Source organism: Salvelinus fontinalis, chromosome 2, assembly GCF_029448725.1.
Source record: "Salvelinus fontinalis isolate EN_2023a chromosome 2, ASM2944872v1, whole genome shotgun sequence".
Lineage (NCBI taxonomy): Eukaryota > Metazoa > Chordata > Actinopteri > Salmoniformes > Salmonidae > Salvelinus > Salvelinus fontinalis.
The window spans coordinates 14065441-14086443 of record NC_074666.1 but is presented as its reverse complement, the minus strand read 5'-3'; the positions used below and the strand labels follow the sequence as shown (position 1 = coordinate 14086443).

At 45.4% G+C, this 21003-nt stretch overlaps 1 protein-coding gene across 6 annotated transcripts in view; it reads left to right on the top strand.

The window, feature by feature from the left end:
* LOC129812607 (probable E3 ubiquitin-protein ligase HERC1) overlaps positions 1 to 21003 on the top strand; it is a 116510-nt gene that overhangs the window by 579 nt on the left and 94928 nt on the right. For all 6 annotated transcript variants that reach the window (XM_055864339.1, XM_055864331.1, XM_055864321.1 and 3 more), the window contains exons 2-13: positions 5310 to 5509; positions 5770 to 6576; positions 13107 to 13202; positions 13508 to 13693; positions 14145 to 14300; positions 14443 to 14598; positions 16183 to 16279; positions 16469 to 16612; positions 18135 to 18262; positions 18501 to 18645; positions 19201 to 19372; positions 19776 to 19910. In XM_055864339.1, the coding sequence (XP_055720314.1) occupies positions 5348 to 5509; positions 5770 to 6576; positions 13107 to 13202; positions 13508 to 13693; positions 14145 to 14300; positions 14443 to 14598; positions 16183 to 16279; positions 16469 to 16612; positions 18135 to 18262; positions 18501 to 18645; positions 19201 to 19372; positions 19776 to 19910 (2384 nt within the window). In that variant the 5' untranslated portion in view covers positions 5310 to 5347. The remainder of the gene's footprint in view (positions 1 to 5309; positions 5510 to 5769; positions 6577 to 13106; positions 13203 to 13507; positions 13694 to 14144; positions 14301 to 14442; positions 14599 to 16182; positions 16280 to 16468; positions 16613 to 18134; positions 18263 to 18500; positions 18646 to 19200; positions 19373 to 19775; positions 19911 to 21003) is intronic.

Genomic DNA, 21003 nt, shown 5'->3' with positions numbered 1-21003 from the left:
AGAAAGCTAAGACCTGATAGGACAGTAGCTAGCTACTAGCTTGCTGCATCACAATACAGAGCTGCTAACGTTACACAATGCAGATCTGGTGCTGATTATAAAATGACAGCTGTCACTGTACCACATCTGTGAGTAGTTTAGGTATTGTATTGTACCTATGCAAGTTAGCTAGCTTTTACAGTAGCTAACTGTTTAGAATACCCAGCTAGTCAATGTGATTGGAAGGATAAAAGCTTCACCAGAATCCACTTTAGTCACCCTCCTGTGCCATGTATGCCTTGCAAAACAACAACGTGAGTTTTTTTTCTTCCAGCTGAATTTGTTTTCAGGAGCACATGGTCATCTTGTAGTAGATTAGCTACACTTTGAAACAGAGGGGATACAGTATGTAAACACTTCCATACAGTCATTACACAGTAGGTAGTGTAAATCTGTGACAAGAGGACACAGAATTTTCGTCCAACCGATCCTTCCTAAATTCGCACACCTTTCTCAATCAATGAGAGAAGATTTGAAATAGACAAGATGGCGGCGTCTACTACATGTCTACTACATTAGCAGTTGACATTTTCTCACACTCACTGATTGTTTTCTGCATACTGAAAGCCTGTCTGCAATGCCAGGATACCTGGGGGAATAGCTGCCAAATTCAAACCTGTCTTTCAAGTCACAGTCATGTCCTTGGTGTTTGAATGTTAGTCATGCACTCTCATATTGTGGTCTTCTGATGACAGAAGAGTATTCAGAGACAAGTGATCAGCTTTCCACAAACCTCTGTCACAGTTGATTTGGTTCATGTAGCCTCAAGGTTAGAGCATTGGGCCAGTAACTGAACGTTTGCTAGTTCGAATACTGGAGCCGACAAGGCGAAAAAAATATATAATAATCTGTCGCAGTGCCCTCTAGCAAGGCACTTAACACTAATTACTCCAGGGGTGCTGTCCAATAGTGACCCTGGCTGTGACCTCACTCGGGTGTCTCGGGGAGTTGGAATATGCAACAAAAAAAAAAAACATATATATATCTTACACACTTATAAATAATAAATAAATAAAGGCACCTCTCTAATAATAATAGTTATTGTTGTCTCAGTTGCCACTGGTTTGTTGACAACGAGGAATCGTGCCATTGTTGTCGTGTCAATCGTCCCACCCCATCATGCATTGATTTTAGGCCATTGTGCAGCTGCATTTAACCTTACTGTAGCTTACTGTTGCATCCCAGCTTAGTAAATGTTAGCTAGTCCTAAGGTATGTTGAAACCTGACATAGGGATTGAGTGATAGACATTATTTACTGCTGTCTGAGGCAATCCTCGTAACAAGGCTTGCTTCCCACTTCTGGCTAGAAAGAAGCTTGTTCAGGCCACTTTTCTCGCTGTAATGGAACATGGTGACTTGTTGTATATGCATGTAACCTCCTCTGTCTTATAGAGACTGGACTCTTTTTATCATGCAACCTCCTCTGTCTTAGAGACTGGACTCTTTTTATCATGCAACCTCCTCTGTCTTACAGAGACTGGGCTCTTTTTATCATGCAACCTCCTCTGTCTTACAGAGACTGGACTCTTTATCATGCATCCTTGAGCTTTATTACAAATGCCAAGTCACTCACCCACCATTGCACCTTGTACCAAATGGTAGGTTGGACCTCACTTTTTATGCGCAGAAAGATACATTCGTATGTGTTCATCTACAAAGCCCTTTTGGGTAAACTCCCTCTTCACCTCTGTAGTCTGGTCTCCTTCACCACCAGCAGTTACCATACCCGGTCTGCTAGGTGGTTGCTACTTAAAGTCCCCAGGACATTTACAGTATTAGGCAAGACTGCCTTCTCTTCTTGTGCACCAGAGGCATGGAATAGTCTACAATTCATCTAGATATGTTAGTGCCACCGAATTAATTTAAAATATTGTTGTGAAACTGTTACAGAGGAGTTTTTTTAGGCTGGATCATGTTGTATTGTATTGTATTGTTGTATGTTTTAGTTCTGTATTGTACTGATTGGTGCTGCCTTCTTGGCCAGGTCTCCCTTGAAAAAGAGACTCTGGGTCTCAATGGGCTTTTCCTGGTTAAATCAAATTATATAAATAAAACTAACTCCATTAGCTAGTTTCATGAACACCAATTATGCCTAGTTCTAGACAATTATGCCCGGTTCTGGACAATTATGCCTGGTTCTGGACAATTATGCCTGGTTCTGGACAATTATGCCTGGTTCTGGACAATTATGCCTGGTTCTAGACAATTATGCCTGGTTCTAGACAATTATGCCTGGTTCTAGACAATTAGACCCGGTTCTAGACAATTAGGCCTGGTTCTAGACAATTAGGCATGGTTCTAGACAATTAGGCATGGTTCTAGACAAAAAAAAACACTTAGCTCCAATTGACAATTTGTATTGAACAAACTTTTTGGGATTAGGCCTAATTAGTGTCTGGGAAACCGGCCCTACGGTCTGTTATTTCAATACTCTGTGTATGGCGCCCTAAGCTTTATTGCCTCCGGTCACCTTACTATTTGCCTTTTATTATTAGTAACATGTAACCTAACCTGCACATTTTGCTCTTGCATATAGTAAATAATCAGAGACCGCCTGACCAGTCTGGAGCTGTAGGTCAACCTGATACTAGACAAAGTGTGAGGCCTCTCCAATTGACATTCATTTTAATAATGATACCCCCCCCCCATGCCCAATATAGGCTCGTCTGTTGATCCAGATGGTTGGTCAGGTGCTGGTTCAGGGATGTCGAAGAGTCAGCTAGGTTAGGCCGGACTAGCTATGTCAAGACCTTTACTGTAATGTTGTTGCCTCTCTTAAAATAAGCTTCCTGTTATTTTTGTCCACTGGAAACCATAAAGGCTCAGTCCTTGGGCTGTGCTCTAGGCAAGCTGCCTGCCTCATGCCTGTCTGTTGGGCCTCTATTCTGACTGTTGAGAGAGGCTCACTCTCAGACATTAGTCGGCCCATAACTAGCTCTCACTTCACTAATGCTGCATCATGTTAATGTATTACAGTAAGAGTTCTATGAAGACTGATGAAAGGCTTAATGCGTTGTGCTGTGCATCGAGTTCAATTGTGCTGAGATGTTGTTGAGAAATCTCAACACTCCGTGTACAAGGCAGAGTTGAGCGGCAAGGAGTGTGGGTGGACTGAAGCTCCGACTATATCGAGTCACTGTCAGTCGATACTTGTAAAAATAAATAAATAAATAATAATCTAATCTTAAAGCCTTACTGTATACCTATGTTTATCCTGTTTAAAGCTGGGCTCGTATTTGTTTGCTGAAATCCATAGTTAAAAAAAAAAAAAAAAAAACTTGAGTCAAATACAACCACTGACTGTTTCCTAGTTTCTGTTGCTCTAAAATGTCTCTAAGACATAGTGTAATCAATGTAATCAGACATTCAGTTGACGCATGCGCTGAGTTGTCATTTCAGAGCGAGGAAAACAAGGAAAGGGCCGGTGGTTGTATTTGACTCAAGTATGAAAGTATGGAGGCCCCAGACCCTCCGCTAGACCAGAGAGAGGCTACTGTACTGGACACTCTCATCCAACCTACTGTGTTGGCCTCTGGGCATTGTAGAGACTGAGGTAACCATTGAGAGGTTTGACTTTTATCTGTCTAAAGGGACATGAAGAGACTCAAGCTATTGACCAGTTCAAGGAGATGGTTGCAAAATTACCCTAGGCGTTGGCAGCACTTGGAAAACAAGTATACTCCAAGGCTAACAAAAACGCAATTAAACTCTTATTAGCGTGCTCTTTCCTTATCAGCAGTAATAACATCATTTGACATGCTTTGTTTGCTCGCATGATCACATCTTAGACATATTATTAATATTATCAATAGTATCAATAGGCCTGCTGTGGTGTTGTGTAGCTTAATGGAGTTCAAGGCTTGTGATCAGAGAGGGGTGTTGTGCTAAGCAGTGTTTGTAAGCAGTAGATTGTAGAACAAGACGTCTAGAAGGTTAGTTGGCTAGACATAGAGAGTTAAGAAGGGACTGGGTTCAATGGGATAGTGTGTCATACATTCATGGTCATGTGCCTACTGCCCTGCTGCTAGACGTAGCCTTGCTGTGGCGTGACACTGAAACAGAATGTATTTAAAATAGAGAATCATATTTCCGTACTACTGGTACTTTCCAGCTGCTGACTAGTGACTGCTGCCACCAACTGTAATGTAAATAATTCATTTACAAGTCACAGCCCCATATCGATCAGATCAAGACGAGGGATTCCTATACTGAAAAGCCTTGACTCCAAGGACATTTCAGTTGAGCTATGTCATCTCATGACATTTTCATGTCATCTCATGTCCTAAGAAGACTTTCAGACCACTTTAAATCAGATTCAAGTTTCAGTGTTTTAATTAAGGATCCGCCCCTTCCCCCCCCCTGTTTTCGCTGAAAATGACATACGCAAATCTAACTGCCTGTAGCTCAGGACCTGAAGCAAGGATATGCATATTCTTGATACCATTTGAAAGGAAACACTAGAATTAGGAGAATATAACACAATAGATCTGGTAAAAGATAATACAAAGAAAAAAAACATGCGTATTTTTCTTTTTTTTTGTACCATCTTTAAATTGCAAGCGAAAGGCCATAGTGTATTATTCCAGCCCATGTGCAATTTAGATTTTGTCCACTAGATGGCATCAGTGTATGTGCAACGTATTAGACTGATCCAATGAACTATTGTATTTCTGTTCAAAATGTTGTATCAAGACTGCCCGAATGTGCCTAATTGGTTTATTAATACATTTTCAAGTTCATAACTGTGCACTCTCCTCAAACAATAGCATGGAAATATTTCACTGTAATAGCTACTGTAAATTGGACGCTGCAGTTAGATTAACAAGAATTTAAGCTTTCTGCCAATATCAGATATGTCTATGTCCTGGGAAATGTTCTTGTTACTTACAACCTCATGCTAATCGCATTAGCCTACGTTAGCTCAACCTTCCCGCGTGGGACACACTGATCCTGAAGAGGTTTTAATGTGCTAAGCTTTTCGTTCAACAACAACTTTTGTCGTGGCATACAGCCAAATACAGTGATAGGCCATAGCTTTTATAGTGGTAGTGTTTAATAATTTTACCTTATAACCTAATTCTACTATATGAACCAAGGGGTTTTCTCTCACTCCCTCTCTCCTTCGGTCCCATCCCTGACAGCTGTAATAACTCCACAGTGTAGATAATGATCAGGAGAAATGCTGCCTTCATTTTGGTATCTATAGCTCGTAGTCTAACCTTATTAACCAAGGTGCTTTCTCTTTCTCCCCTTCATCTGTTCCTGACAGCTGTAATAACTCCACAGTGTAGATAATGATCAGGAGAAATGGTGCCTTGCCAGACCCACGTGATGCTGAAGTGGCAGGAGCATCTGAACAGCTCCTGGGCGGCGGAGGACAGCCAGACGGCCACGCGCCAGGGGGCTGCAGGACTCTACGCCAAACTGCTACACAATAAGGAAGTGGTGGGGGTGGCCCAGCCTGTAATGGTAAAGGAACAGAACGTGCTCAACGTGCTAATACGTGCTTGCATATATTATATAGCCTGAGTTCCAGTCTGTTTGTGCTCTCATGCCAACCCCCTGTCACTCATTGTCATGACAATAACATCAATGGAGCAGGCAAGAGCACAGACTGATCTGGGACCAGGTTCAATATTAGGAAGGTGTTCCCAATGTTTGGTGTACTCTGTGTATATTCAACATACTTGAATATAAGTTGCAATTGAAGGGTTTGTTTTTCATTTCAGGACTTGATTGGCCCGCGCCTGCCAGACTTCCAGTATGAGTCCAGTGCTGCTGAGGAGCGGGAGGAGTACCTGTCGTCGTTACTCCACAGTCAGCGCTGCCTAGCCCACCGTGTGCTGGCACGGACCCCCTATGCCCTGGGCCTGCACCACCGCCTCGTGGTCCTCCAGCGGATATACTACGCCCTCCACAGCAAGTACCACGACCGCTTCAGGGCTCCTGCTCCCCCTCAGACCATGGCTAGCCAGGACAGTGGGGCCATGGAGCCTGCCTCAGAGCCCTGGCTGCCTGGAGGAGCGTCCAGAGTTAAATCAGGGACGGATGTTCTGATAGAGATGGGCGTACGGACAGGACTGAGTCTCCTCTTCGCCCTGCTGCAGCAGAACTGGCGGTACGCCCGTGAGGACCCCGGAGTGGCGCTGTGTAACGATGTGTTGGCTACTGCTTCCTCTGTCCTAGCCTCCCTGCCCCCTCTCTCTCTGGCCAACGAGAACAAGATCCCAGCGGTGGGGCTGGACTGCCTGGCTCAGGTGGCAGACTTCCTGAAGAAGACGTCTGTGAGCTCTGGGAGTGGAGGAGCAGATCGGGCGGGACGCAGGCTGGCTCTGGAGCTGCTGCTGGGCCTGGCTGTACAGAGGGGCTCCCTGAGATTCCTGCTGGAGTGGGTGGAGGTGGCCCTGGCTGCCTCTGCTGCCTCCTCTTCCTCTATAACATCCTCCACCTCCACGGGGTCACAACAGTTAAAGTCAGAGGGAGGAGTAGGCTATGACCTCATCTATCAAACACTTCTTCAAATGAGGCAATACTCGGTACGTACGTTCCCTCACCTTGACCGTCTCCTTTCTATTCAGGGTAGGTTTCATCAATAATAGCAGTGCTCATGTTCTGCTATTTATATAGATGATCGATGCGTCCCAAATGGTATAAGGGGGGGGGGGGGGGGGGGGGGTTCTACTAAGCTAACAATTATTGTACGATGGTCATAACCAAGGATCATTTAGCGATTTCATTGAGAATTTTAGGACCCCTTCAGGTATATACAGTACCAGTCAAAAGTTTGGACACACCTACTCGTTCAAGGGTTTTTCTTTATTTTGACTATTTTCTACATTGTACAATTAATAGTGAAGACATAAAAACCTAAGAAATAATACATATGGAATCATGTAGTAACCAAAAAAGTTTTAAACAAATTAACAAATATTTTAGATTATTCAAAGTTGCCACCCTTTGCCTTGAGACAGCTTTGCACACTCTTGGCATTCTCTCAACCAGATTCATGAGGAATGTTTTTCCAACTGTCTTGAAGGGGTTCCCACAAATGCTGAGCACTTGTTGGCTGCTTTTCCTCCACTTAAGGTCCAACTCATCCCAAACCATCTCAATTGGGTTGAGTTTGTAATTGTGGAGGCCAGGTCATCTGATGCAGCACTCCATCACTCTCCTTCTTGGTCAAGTAGCCCTTACACTCAGCCTGGAGGTGTGTTGCCTCATTGTCCTGTTTAAAAACAAATGATAATCCCACTAAGCGCAAACTAGATGGGATGACGTATCACTGCAGAATGCTGTGGTAGCCATGCTGGTTAAGTGTGCTTTGAATTCTAAATAAATCACTGACAGTGTCACCAGCAAAGCTCAATCACACCACCTCCTCCGTGCTTCATGGTGGGAACCATACATGCGGAGATCATCCGTTCACCTAATCTGCATCTAACTCGTAACACAGCGGTTGCAACCAAAAATCTCAAATTTGGACTCATCAGACCAAAGGACAGATTTCCACTGGTCTAATGTCCATTACTCGTGTTTCTTGGCCCAAGCAAGTCTCTTCTTCTTCTTGGTGTCCTTCAGTAGTAGTTTCTTTGCAGCAATTTGACAATGAAGGCCTGATTCACACAGTCTCCTCTGAACAGTTGATGTTGATGTGTCTGTTACTTTAACTCTGTGAAGCATTTATTTGGGCTGCAATCTCAGGTGCAATTAACTCTAATGAACTTATCTTCTGCAGCATAGGTAACTCTGGGTCTTCCTTTCCTGTGTCGGTCCGCATGAGAGCCAGTTTCATCATATCCTCTACAGCAGAGGTAACTCTGGGTCTTCCTTTCCTGTGTCGGTCCGCATGAGAGCCAGTTTCATCATATCCTCTACAGCAGAGGTAACTCTGGGTCTTCCTTTCCTGTGTCGGTCCGCATGAGAGCCAGTTTCATCATATCCTCTACAGCAGAGGTAACTCTGGGTCTTCCTTTCCTGTGTCGGTCCGCATGAGAGCCAGTTTTATCATATCCTCTACAGCAGAGGTAACTCTGGGTCTTCCTTTCCTGTGTCGGTCCGCATGAGAGCCAGTTTCATCATATCCTCTACAGCAGAGGTAACTCTGGGTCTTCCTTTCCTGTGTCGGTCCGCATGAGAGCCAGTTTCATCATATCCTCTACAGCAGAGGTAACTCTGGGTCTTCCTTTCCTGTGTCGGTCCGCATGAGAGCCAGTTTCATCATATCCTCTGCAGCAGAGGTAACTCTGGGTCTTCCTTTCCTGTGTCGGTCCGCATGAGAGCCAGTTCCATCATATCCTCTGCAGCAGAGGTAACTCTGGGTCTTCCTTTCCTGTGTCGGTCCGCATGAGAGCCAGTTTCATCATATCCTCTGCAGCAGAGGTAACTCTGGGTCTTCCTTTCCTGTGTTGGTCCGCATGAGAGCCAGTTCCATCATACCCTCTGCAGCAGAGGTAACTCTGGGTCTTCCTTTCCTGTGGCGGTCCGCATGAGAGCCAGTTTCATCACAGCACTTGATGATTTTTTGTGATTGCACACCGTTCTTGACATGTTCTGTATTGACTGACCTTTATGTCTTAAAGTTATGATGGACTGTCATTTATCTTTGCTTATGTGAGCTGTTCTTGCAAAAGTATTGACTTGGTCTTTTACCAAATAGGGCTATCTTCTGTATACCACCACCCTTACCTTGTCACAACACAACTGATTGGCTCAAAAGCATTAATAAGGAAATATAGTCCACAAATTAACTTTTAACACACCTGTTAATTGAATTGCATTCCAGGTGACTACCTCATGAAGCTGGTTGAGAGAATACCAAGAGTGTGCAAAGCTGTCATCAACGCAAAGGGTGGCTACTTTGAAGATTCTCAAATATATAAATGTTTGTTAGATTTATTTAACACTTCTTTGGTTACTACATGATTCCATGTGTTATTTCATAGTTTTGATGTCTTCACTATTATTCTACAATGTAGAAAATTAAGAAAAACCCTAGAAGGAGTAGGTGTGTCCAAACTATTGACTGGTACTGTACATAAAAATATATATATTATAATAATTTGATTAAACATTGAATTTTGGCTTTCTGCTATTAGCCAATAGAAACACAATGAATAACAGATTCGTAGATAGAAAAACAGAGTCAAAATCAAATCAAAATGACGTTATTTTTTGAAAACGTCTCCTATACCTGAGCGATTATAAGAAAGATCAGTAAATGATTTATATACAGTGCATTCGGAAAGTATTCTAAAATGTATTAAGTATAAAAAAAATCCTCATCAATCTACACACAATAGCCAATAATGACAAAGCTTAGACAGGTTTTTAGAAATGTTTGCAAATTTATAAAAACTATAACTATTCAGACCTTTTGCTATAAGACTAAACATTTTGTTCAGGTGGGTCCTGTTTACGTTGATCATACTTAAGTTGTTTCTACAACTTGATTGGAGTCCACCTGTGGTAAATTCAATTGATTGGACATGATTTGGAAAGGCACACACCTGTCTATATGTGGTCCCACAGTTGACAGTGCATGTCAGAGCAAAAACCAGGTCGAACAAGTTGTCCGTAGAGCTCTGAGACAGGATTGTGTCGAGGCACAGATCTGGGGAAGAGTACCAACACATTCCTGCAGCCTTGAATGTCCCCAAGAACACAGTGTCCTTCATCATTCTTAAATGGAAGAAGTTTGGAACCACCAAGGCTCTTCCTAGAGCTGGCCACCCGGCCAAACTGAACAATCGGGGAAGAAGGCCTTTGTCAGGAATGTGACCAAGAACCTGAATGTCACTATGACAGAGCTCTAGAGTTCCTTTTTAGAGATGGGAGAACCTTCCAGAAGAACAACCACCTCTGCAGCACTCCACAAATCAGGCCTTTATGGTAGAGGGGCCAGACGGAACCCGTTCCTCAGTAAAAGACATGACAGCCCGCTTGGAGTTTGCCAAAAGGCACCTAAAGGACTCTCAGACTATGAGAAACAAGATTCTCTGGCTGCATCATGCTCTGGGGATGTTTTTCAGCGGCAGAGACTGGGTGACTAGTCAGGGTCGAGGGAAAGATGAACAGAGCAAAGTATAGAGAGATCCTAGATAAAAACCTGCTCCAGAGCGCTCAGGACCTCAGACTGGGGCGACGGTTCACCTTCCAACAGGAAAACAACCCTAAGCACACAGCCAAGAAAACGCAGGAGTGGCTTCGGGCCAAGTCTCTGAATGTCCTTGAGTGGCCCAGCATGAGCCCGGATTTGAACCAGATCGAACATCTCTGGTTATACCTGAAAATAGCTTTGCAGCAACGCTCCCCATCCAATCTGACAGAGCTTGAGAGGATCTGCAGAGAAGAATGGGAGAATCTCACCAAATACATAAATGTGTAAATATGTAAATGTAATATTTTGGGGGGATTTGTAATACATTTGCAAAAAATACCCCATAAATGCTTTGCCATTATGGGGAATTATGTGTTATTAACTATTCATTAACTATTAAATCCATTTAAAAATAAGGCTGTAATGTAACAAAATGTGGAAATAGTCAAGGGGTCTGAATACTTTCTGAATGCACTATTTTCTTTACTCATATTTAACCCCTTTTTTTAGACACTAAACTACTCCCATATGAGTGTACAAAACATTAGATTTAACAAGTGACATCCATAAGGAATCATAGCTTTCATCTGGATTCACCTGGTCTGTCTCTGTCATGGAAAGAGCAGGTGTTCTTAATGTTTTGTATACTCTAATGCAGCATAACATTTCCCCTCGTTGTAAATCATATTTACTTTTTCATTTTACTGTGTATCCTGGCCTGATGCCTGGAGATAAAAGCCTGGTCCATTCCTCAGTGTGGTGGTGCTGCCTCGTCTGTCTGTGTGTCCACTTGATTTACTAGTCACTTAATCAATAGGAAATGTTCCGCCAGAAAGCTTTTATCTTCTGGGTGATGAACTCCACCAGCAACTTTTCAAGTGGATCTCGAAATGTAGATATATATATATATGACAGCGTGGTAATGTCCCAACAGACTGCTATTGAGTTGTTATTTCTGTGGTATTGTTTTATTGTCTTCCCAACAGACTGCTATTGAGATATTATTTCTGTGGTATTGTTTTATGGTCTTCCCAACAGACTGGTATTGAGATATTATTTCTGTGGTATTGTTTTATGGTCTTCCCAACAGACTGGTATTGAGATATTATTTCTGTGGTATTGTTTTATGGTCTTCCCAACAGACTGGTATTGAGATATTATTTCTGTGGTATTGTTTTATGGTCTTCCCAACAGACTGGTATTGAGATATTATTTCTGTGGTATTGTTTTATGGTCTTCCCAACAGACTGGTATTGAGATATTATTTCTGTGGTATTGTTTTATGGTCTTCCCAACAGACTGGTATTGAGATGTTATTTCTGTGGTATTGTTTTATGGTCTTCCCAACAGACTGGTATTGAGATATTATTTCTGTGGTATTGTTTTATGGTCTTCCCAACAGACTGGTATTGAGATGTTATTTCTGTGGTATTGTTTTATGGTCTTCCCAACAGACTGGTATTGAGATATTATTTCTGTGGTATTGTTTTAGTGTATTTTCTATATTTGGCGGAAGGCTATGAGAAGTGGTAACTGAAGGATGTCAGTTGTGAACTGTTAAGTCTTCTCTTTGTAGTGAAACAGTACCTGTACCTCTTTTTCCATTGTCCTTCGAGCCAAATGGGCTTAATTGTCCTGGAACAGTACCCTCTAATGTTCTGTCAGTGTCCTGGAACAGTACCCTCTAATGTTCTGTCAGTGTCCTGGAACAGCACCCTCTAATGTTCTGTTAGTGTCCTGGAACAGTACCCTCTAATGTTCTGTCAGTGTCCTGGAACAGTACCCTCCTAATGTTCTGTCAGTGTCCTGGAACAGTACCCTCCTAATGTTCTGTTATTGTCCTGGAACAGTACCCTCTAATGTTCTGTCAGTGTCCTGGAACAGTACCCTCTAATGTTCTGTTATTGTCCTGGAACAGTACCCTCTAATGTTCTCTTAGTGTCCTGGAACAGTACCCTCTAATGTTCTGTCAGTGTCCTGGAACAGTACCCTCTAATGTTCTGTCAGTGTCCTGGAACAGTACCCTCTAATATTCTGTCAGTGTCCTAGAACAGTACCCTCTAATGTTCTGTTAGTGTCCTTGAACAGTACCCTCTAATGTTCTGTCAGTGTCCTGGAACAGTACCCTCTAATGTTCTGTCAGTGTCCTGGAACAGTACCCTCTAATGTTCTGTCAGTGTCCTAGAACAGTACCCTCTAATGTTCTGTTATTGTCCTGGAACAGTACCCTCTAATATTCTGTCACTGTCCTAGAACAGTACCCTCTAATGTTCTGTTAGTGTCCTGGAACAGTACCCTCTAATGTTCTGTTAGTGTCCTGGAACAGTACCCTCTAATGTTCTGTTAGTGTCCTGGAACAGTACCCTCTAATGTTCTGTTAGTGTCCTGGAACAGTACCCTCTAATGTTCTGTTATTGTCCTGGAACAGTACCCTCTAATATTCTGTCACTGTCCTAGAACAGTACCCTCTAATGTTCTGTTAGTGTCCTGGAACAGTACCCTCTAATGTTCTGTTAGTGTCCTGGAACAGTACCCTCTAATGTTCTGTCAGTGTCCTGGAACAGCACCCTCTAATGTTCTGTCAGTGTCCTGGAACAGTACCCTCCTAATGTTCTGTTAGTGTCCTGGAACAGTACCCTCTAATGTTCTGTCAGTGTCCTGGAACAGTACCCTCCTAATGTTCTGTTAGTGTCCTGGAACAGTACCCTCTAATGTTCTGTCAGTGTCCTGGAACAGTACCCTCTAATGTTCTGTCAGTGTCCTGGAACAGTACCCTCATGTTATTTTAGTGTCCTGGAACAGTACCCTCTAATGTTCTGTCCGTGTCCTGGAACAGTACCCTCTAATGTTCTGTCAGTGTCCTGGAACATTACCCTCTAATGTTCTGTTAGTGTCCTGGAACAGTACCCTCTAATGTTCTGTTAGTGTCCTGGAACAGTACCCTCTAATGTTCTGTTTTTATTCCCTTAGGGTTTCCGTGGAGACTCTCTCAATTCTCAGGCCCTGAAGAAGGATGCAGATGGACTCTGCAGTCTCTCCCACGTTGCTCTCTGCCTGTTTGAAGAGGTTGGTTGGACTAAAGCAATTAGAAATATCTGTGTTTTCTGGATCTGAATGATGACTGACAGCGTAAAGCTATGGCAACACTGTATTCAATACAGTTCAGTGAACTTCATTCATCCCCGAGGGCTTATTATATCTGTCAGTTATACTGTAAGATACGGATCGAAAGACAAACATGCAGTAACACTTACTAAATATTTGACATCAAGCAAGACGGACTGTTTATCTGTGACTTCTGGTTTACGATTGACAGATTAGACACTGCAGCAACTCTATGTAAATGTCCTTCCTTTCCCTTTCTCCATCAGATCTGTAACCTGGCATCCAACTGCTTGTGTTCGTGCAGCGCGGGCTCAGCCACCCCTGGTGGAGTGGAGAACGATGCTGTCATGGTGTATGTGTGGGGCAGCAACAGCTCTCACCAGCTGGCTGAGGGCACCTTGGAGAAGATCCTACAGCCCAAACTGGCACAGGGCTTCAGCGACGCTCAAATGGTACTCTACAACCCTGTCGAGCCTCTTTCACACTGTAGGGCCAAATAACGTCAAGCCGAGCTGTACTGGGCTAGCCTGGCTATGAATCCACCATAGTTACTGGAACTTTGCTGGAAAGGACAATGTGAAAAAGAAAATATTTGAGCCAGCACAGTACGGTTCAGGTGGGCTCTCTAGTGTGAATCGGGCGTCTGTCTGACATAGTGGACCGCGATCTGTTCTGTCAGCTCCGAGTTATAGTATACACTTACCCCAAAGCGTATATTAAAAACACAGCTTCATCTGTCTCCTTAAATCAGCTCACGGAAACAGGACAATAAGTTGATTACTTGCAGCTAAATGCATTTGAATGAATCAGAAATACTGTCGTAAATGTCATGTCCAGTTTGAGATGATTAGTTCTGTTGAATGACATGTTTTCTCTTTCCACTTCCTCTTTCCTCCGTTCTAGATTGAAGCGGGACAGTACTGCACGTTCTCTGTGTCCGCGGACGGCTCAGTGAAGGCTTGTGGGAAGGGCAGCTATGGCCGGCTGGGTCTGGGGGACTCCAACAACCAGTCCATGCCCAAGAAGCTGGCCCTGGAGCCCCCGAGGAACATGTGTAAGGTAAAAGACTCACCATAACGTTGGCCCTGTGCAGTAGATCACCTGTTGGGTGTCGACGAACTCCAGAGATTCAACATGTAGAATAGTTGGTAAATCTACAGAAGCTGATTTGAACTGTTTGTCGTTCTGTTTTGTGCTTTAGGTTTCCTCGTCCAAGGGCTCTGATGGCCACACCCTGGCTGTCACAGGGGAGGGAGAGGTCTTCAGTTGGGGCGACGGAGACTATGGGAAATTGGGACATGGAAACAGTGCCACTCAGAAATACCCCAAGATAATACAAGGACCTCTGCTGGGAAAAGTAAGCCTGCATTGGAGACTAACCCGTGCTCATTGTGTTTTAGGATGGATGTAGTTTCGTGGTACAAGACGTCACAGCGTAGTCTCCTGGTACAGACGTCACAGCGTAGTCTCCTGGTACAAGACGTCACAGCGTAGTCTCCTGGTACAAGACGTCACAGCGTGGTCTCCTGGTACAAGACGTCACAGCGTGGTCTCGCGGTACAAGACGTCACAGCGTAGTCTCCTGGTACAAGACGTCACAGCGTGGTCTCGCGGTACAAGACGTCACAGCGTAGTCTCCTGGTACAAGACGTCACAGCGTAGTCTCCTGGTACAAGACGTCACGGCGTAGTCTCCTGGTACAAGACGTCACGGCGTGGTCTCCTGGTACAAGACGTCACGGCGTGGTCTCCTGGTACAAGACGTCACGGCGTGGTCTCGCGGTACAAGACGTCACAGCGCGGTCTCGCGGTACAAGACGTCACAGCGCGGTCTCGCGGTACAAGACGTCACAGCGCGGTCTCGCGGTACAAGACGTCACAGCGCGGTCTCGCGGTACAAGACGTCACAGCGCGGTCTCGCGGTACAAGACGTCACAGCGCGGTCTCGCGGTACAAGACGTCACAGCGCGGTCTCGCGGTACAAGACGTCACAGCGCGGTCTCGCGGTACAAGACGTCACAGCGCGGTCTCGCGGTACAAGACGTCACAGCGCGGTCTCGCGGTACAAGACGTCACAGCGCGGTCTCGCGGTACAAGACGTCACAGCGCGGTCTCGCGGTACAAGACGTCACAGCGCGGTCTCGCGGTACAAGACGTCACAGCGCGGTCTCGCGGTACAAGACGTCACAGCGCGGTCTCGCGGTACAAGACGTCACAGCGCGGTCTCGCGGTACAAGACGTCACAGCGCGGTCTCGCGGTACAAGACGTCACAGCGCGGTCTCGCGGTACAAGACGTCACAGCGCGGTCTCGCGGTACAAGACGTCACAGCGCGGTCTCGCGGTACAAGACGTCACAGCGCGGTCTCGCGGTACAAGACGTCACAGCGCGGTCTCGCGGTACAAGACGTCACAGCGCGGTCTCGCGGTACAAGACGTCACAGCGCGGTCTCGCGGTACAAGACGTCACAGCGCGGTCTCGCGGTACAAGACGTCACAGCGCAGTCTCGCGGTACAAGACGTCACAGCGCAGTCTCGCGGTACAAGACGTCACAGCGCAGTCTCGCGGTACAAGACGTCACAGCGCAGTCTCGCGGTACAAGACGTCACAGCGCAGTCTCGCGGTACAAGACGTCACAGCGCGGTCTCGCGGTACAAGACGTCACAGCGCGGTCTCGCGGTACAAGACGTCACAGCGCAGTCTCGCGGTACAAGACGTCACAGCGCAGTCTCGCGGTACAAGACGTCACAGCGCAGTCTCGCGGTACAAGACGTCACAGCGCAGTCTCGCGGTACAAGACGTCACAGCGTAGTTTCGTTTGAGAATCAGCTTGAATCAGTTCTGGAATCGAGGCTAGGATGAAACCAGACATTTTTATTGAATACCCAAAAAGTAAACTACTGCCCACTTTTCATATGATTCGTCAATGTTTTCTACTTTCAGGTTGTGGTGTGTGTCTCTGCTGGCTACAGACATAGTGCTGCTGTAACCAACGATGGAGAGTTGTACACCTGGGGAGAAGGGGACTTTGGGAGACTGGGTAGAGTTCCTGTTCATTTCAAACATTGTATGGAATTGGAAGCCAATTCATATAACATCATCAGACAGAGCAACTTTCAGTGACTTCTAGATGTATTTGAAAACTGCTTTAGAAATTAAATGTATGATTATTATTATCAGACAAGTAAAAGTGATGATGAACGATGACAATCTTTCTCTGTCTCTCCAGGCCACAGTGACAGCCATAGTCGTAACGTGCCTACGCTGGTGAAGGATATCAGTGGAGTGGGTCAGGCGGCCTGCGGTAGCTCTCACACCATGGCTGTGGCTCAGGACGGACGCATGGTGTGGTCTTTCGGAGGGGGAGATAACGGTATGATAAATAGATGATGTCTTTTGGAGGGGGAGATAACGGTTTGATACAGAGATGATAATGTCCTGAGGGGGAAATAACGGTTTGATACAGATATGATAATGGTTCTCTGAGGGGGAGATAACGGTGTGATACAGAGGCGATAATGTCCTGAGGGGGAGATAGCGGTATGATACAGATATAATAATGGTTCTCTGAGGGGGAAATAACAGTTTGATACAGAGATGATAATGGTTCTCTTAGGGGAGATAACGGTTTGATTCAAATCCAATTTGATTAGTCACATGCACCGAATACAACAGGCGCAGACCTTATAGTGAAATGCTTACTTACGAGCCCCTAACCAACAGTGGAGTTGATAAAAATATGGATAAGAATAAGAGATAAAAGTAACAAGTAATTAAAGAGGAGCAGTATAAAATAACAATATATACAGGGGGGTGCCGATACAGAGTCAATGTGCAGGTGCAACGGTTAGTTGAGGTAGTATGTACATGTAGGTAGATTTAAAGTGACTATGCATAGATGTCAGGAGTTCAGGGGTCTTATGGCTTGGGGGTAGAAGCTGTTTAGAAGCCTCTTGGACCTAGACAGGGCCTTCCTCTGACACCGCCTGGTATAGAGGTCCTGGATGGCAGGAAGCTTGGCCCCAGTGATGTACTGGGCCGTTCGCACTACCCTCTGTAGTGCCTTGCGGTCGGAGGCCGAGCAGTTGCCATGCCAGCCAGTGATGCAACCAGTCAGGATGCTCTCAATGGTGCAGCTGTAGAACCTTTTGAGGATCTGAGGACCCATGCCAAATATTTTCTATCTCCTGAGGGGGAATAGGTTTTGTCGTGCCCGCTTCACGACTGTCTTGGTGTGCTTGGACCATGTTAGTTTGTTGGTGATGTGGACACCAAGGTACTTGAAGCGCTCAACCTGCTCCACTGCAGCCCTGTCGATGAGAATGGGGGCGTGCTCGGCCCTCTTTTTCCTGGAGTCCACAATCATCTCCTTTGTCTTGATCACGTTGAGGGAGATGTTGTTGTTCTGGCACCACACGGCCAGGTCTCTGACCTCCTCCCTATAGGCTGCCTCGTTGTTGTCAGTGATCAGGCCTCCCACTGTTGTGTCATCGGCCAACTTAATGATGGTGTTGGAGTTGAACCTGGCCGTGCAGTCATGAGTGAACAAGGAGTACAGGATGAGGATCAGCGTAGTGGGTGTTTTACCTACCCTTACCACCTGGGGACGCCCCGTCAGTAAGTCAGAGACGATAATGTCCTTCGGAGGGGGAGATAAACGGTTGAGAAAGACATTAACGGAACACATTATTAAAATACTCCTATCATGCATTCTCCCTTCCTCCATTTCACACCGTCTGTCTTACAGTAGCTATGGTCATGGTTAGTCTGGGCGCCAGTCTGGAATTGTCGTGCCAAACAACAATGGCAACGGAGTTGGCAAAAAGTACAAACTGATCTGGGACCAGGCAACCACGTTGTTCAGGGTGACTGATTTTGCTGTGTTTGTGTGGCAGGTAAACTGGGTCACGGGGACACAAACCGTGTGTACCGGCCCAAGGTGATCGAAGCACTGCATGGGTTCATCATCAGGAAGGTGTGTGCTGGGAGCCAGTCATCTCTGGCTCTGACCTCTGCTGGACAGGTATGGTACTGCTCACTCAACGCCCCTAGTTCATGTTTTTTAAACATGTTATAACTGCTCATCCTGCTACAGTATGTCAGCTTTAAACCAGCTAAATAAACACTGTGTTAGGTAAAAAATGAACGTACATTTGACATGAACACATTCGGTCTTATTTTCTCATGCAAAATCACAGCTAAAGGCCTCATAGTCATTTCGTCTACTGTTCCTGAACCCTGATCTCATTGTTCCCTCTCAGGTATTTGCGTGGGGCTGTGGTTCATGTTTGGGCTGCGGCTCCTCTGAAACCACGTCTCTGAGACCCAGGTTCATTGAAGAGCTCAGTGTGACCAAGATTATTGATATTTCCTGTGGGGACAGCCACTGTCTGGCTCTGTCTCATGGTGAGAGACTTAACAGATGGTCATGTTTGTAAAAAATTCTTCATGGGTCTACAATGATACCGTTCACTGACACCACTAAATCAGGTTCAGATTTAGCCTACCATCCATCCTTCTCGTCATACGGATCCTGTAAATACAGACTATAACACATTATAAACTTTATTATTAACTGGATGGTTCGAGCCCTGAATGCTGATTAGCTGACAGCCGTGGTATATCAGACCGTATACCACGGGTATGACAAATTACGTTGGTAACCAGTTTTTAGGCACCTCAGGGTTTGTGGTACATGGCCAATATACCACGGCTAATGGCTGTATCCAGGCACTCTGCGTTGCGTCGTGCTTAAGAACAGCCCTTAGCCGTGGTATATTGACTATATACCGCACCCCCTCGTGCCTTATTGCTTAATTATAACACATTGTAAAGCCTCCTAACATAAAGTGTTTAGCAAAACACATTACTTTTTCGGCTACTTGTATTAACATAAACTTGACTTGAAGACATTAAAAAATTGGACACATGCATATTCTTCTATTCCCTTCCTCCTGTCAGAAAATGAGGTGTATGCTTGGGGGAACAATGCCATGGGGCAGTGTGGCCAGGGGCATACCTCCACACCCGTCACCAAGCCGAAGAAAGTGATTGGTCTAGAAGGAGTGTCAATCCAGCAGATCACCGCTGGCACTTCCCACAGCCTGGCCTGGACCGCTGTCCCCACCGACAGGTATGGAGGAGGACCTCAGGGTCTTGTTCATTTGGAAAACAACCATTTATTGGACAAGTTTAAATGGTTACCTCCCTGTTTCAACTGGTTTTTTCTTCCAGTGGTGCCTCCTGAACACTATCAGGAAGAGTAACCGTTTGATTTGAAAACAGTCAAGCTATAGTTATATGTATTCAAAGCCACATCTATCCTTGTTTGATGGATGAAAAAAAAACAAAAAGAGGTTTTCCGTCTGACAGCTATTTGTCCTCTTGTCTCTGTGTTTTTCTGATTTCATCTTGCAGCTCCGGCATTGCATTATTCATTGATGTGTTTATAAAATGAGTTATTCCTGGACAGGCAGGTTGCTTGTTTCATTATTTATTTCCTTATTTAATTTTTTATTTTCTCCTGGGCTGGATAGGCAGTTGGTGGCATGGCATAGACCGTTCTGTGTGGACCTGGAGGAGAGCACCTTTACCTACCTACGCAGTTTCCTGGAGAGATACTGTGACGGGATAGGAGGAGAAATGCCCCCTGCCCCCTTCCCCTCCAAGAGGTAAAACAACATGCCCCCTTCCCCTCCAAGAGGTAAAACAACATGCCCCCTTCCCCTCCAAGAGGTAAAACAACATGCCCCCTTCACTCATCCCTTCCAAGAGGTAAAACAACATGCCCCCTACATTCATCCCCTCCAAGAGGTAAAACAACATGCCCCCTTCACTCATCCCTTCCAAGAGGTAAAACAACATGCCCCCTACATTCATCCCCTCCAAGAGGTAAAACAACATGCCCCCTTCACTCATCCCTTCCAAGAGGTAAAACAACATGCCCCCTTCACTCATCCCTTCCAAGAGGTAAAACAACATGCCCCCTTCACTCATCCCTTCCAAGAGGTAAAACAACATGCCCCCTTCCCCTCCAAGAGGTAAAACAACATGCCCCCTTCACTCATCCCTTCCAAGAGGTAAAACAACATGCCCCCTACATTCATCCCCTCCAAGAGGTAAAACAACATGCCCTCTACACTCATCCCCTCCAAGAGGTAAAACAACATGCCCCCTTCCCCTCCAAGAGGTAAAACAACATGCCCCCTACACTCATCCCCTCCAAGAGGTAAAACAACATGCCATCTACACTCATCCCCTCCAAGAGGTTAAACAACATGCCCCCTTCCCCTCCAAGAGGTAAAACAACATGCCCCCTTCACTCATCCCCTCCAAGAGGTAAAACAACATGCCCCATACATTCATCCCCTCCAAGAGGTAAAACAACATGCCCCCTGCACTCATCCCCTCCAAGAGGTAAAACAACATGCCCCCTACATTCATCCCCTCCAAGAGGTAAAACAACATGCGCCCTTCCCCTCCAAGAGGTAAAACAACATGCCCCATACACTCATCCCTTCCAAGAGGTAAAACAACATGCCCCCTACACTCATCCCCTCCAAGAGGTAAAACAACATGCCTCCTTCCCTTCCAAGAGGTAAAACAACATGCCCCCTTCACTCATCCCTTCCAAGAGGTAAAACAACATGCCCCCTACACTCATCCCCTCCAAGAGGTAAAACAACATGCCTCCTTCCCTTCCAAGAGGTAAAACAACATGCCCCCTTCACTCATCCCTTCCAAGAGGTAAAACAACATGCCCCC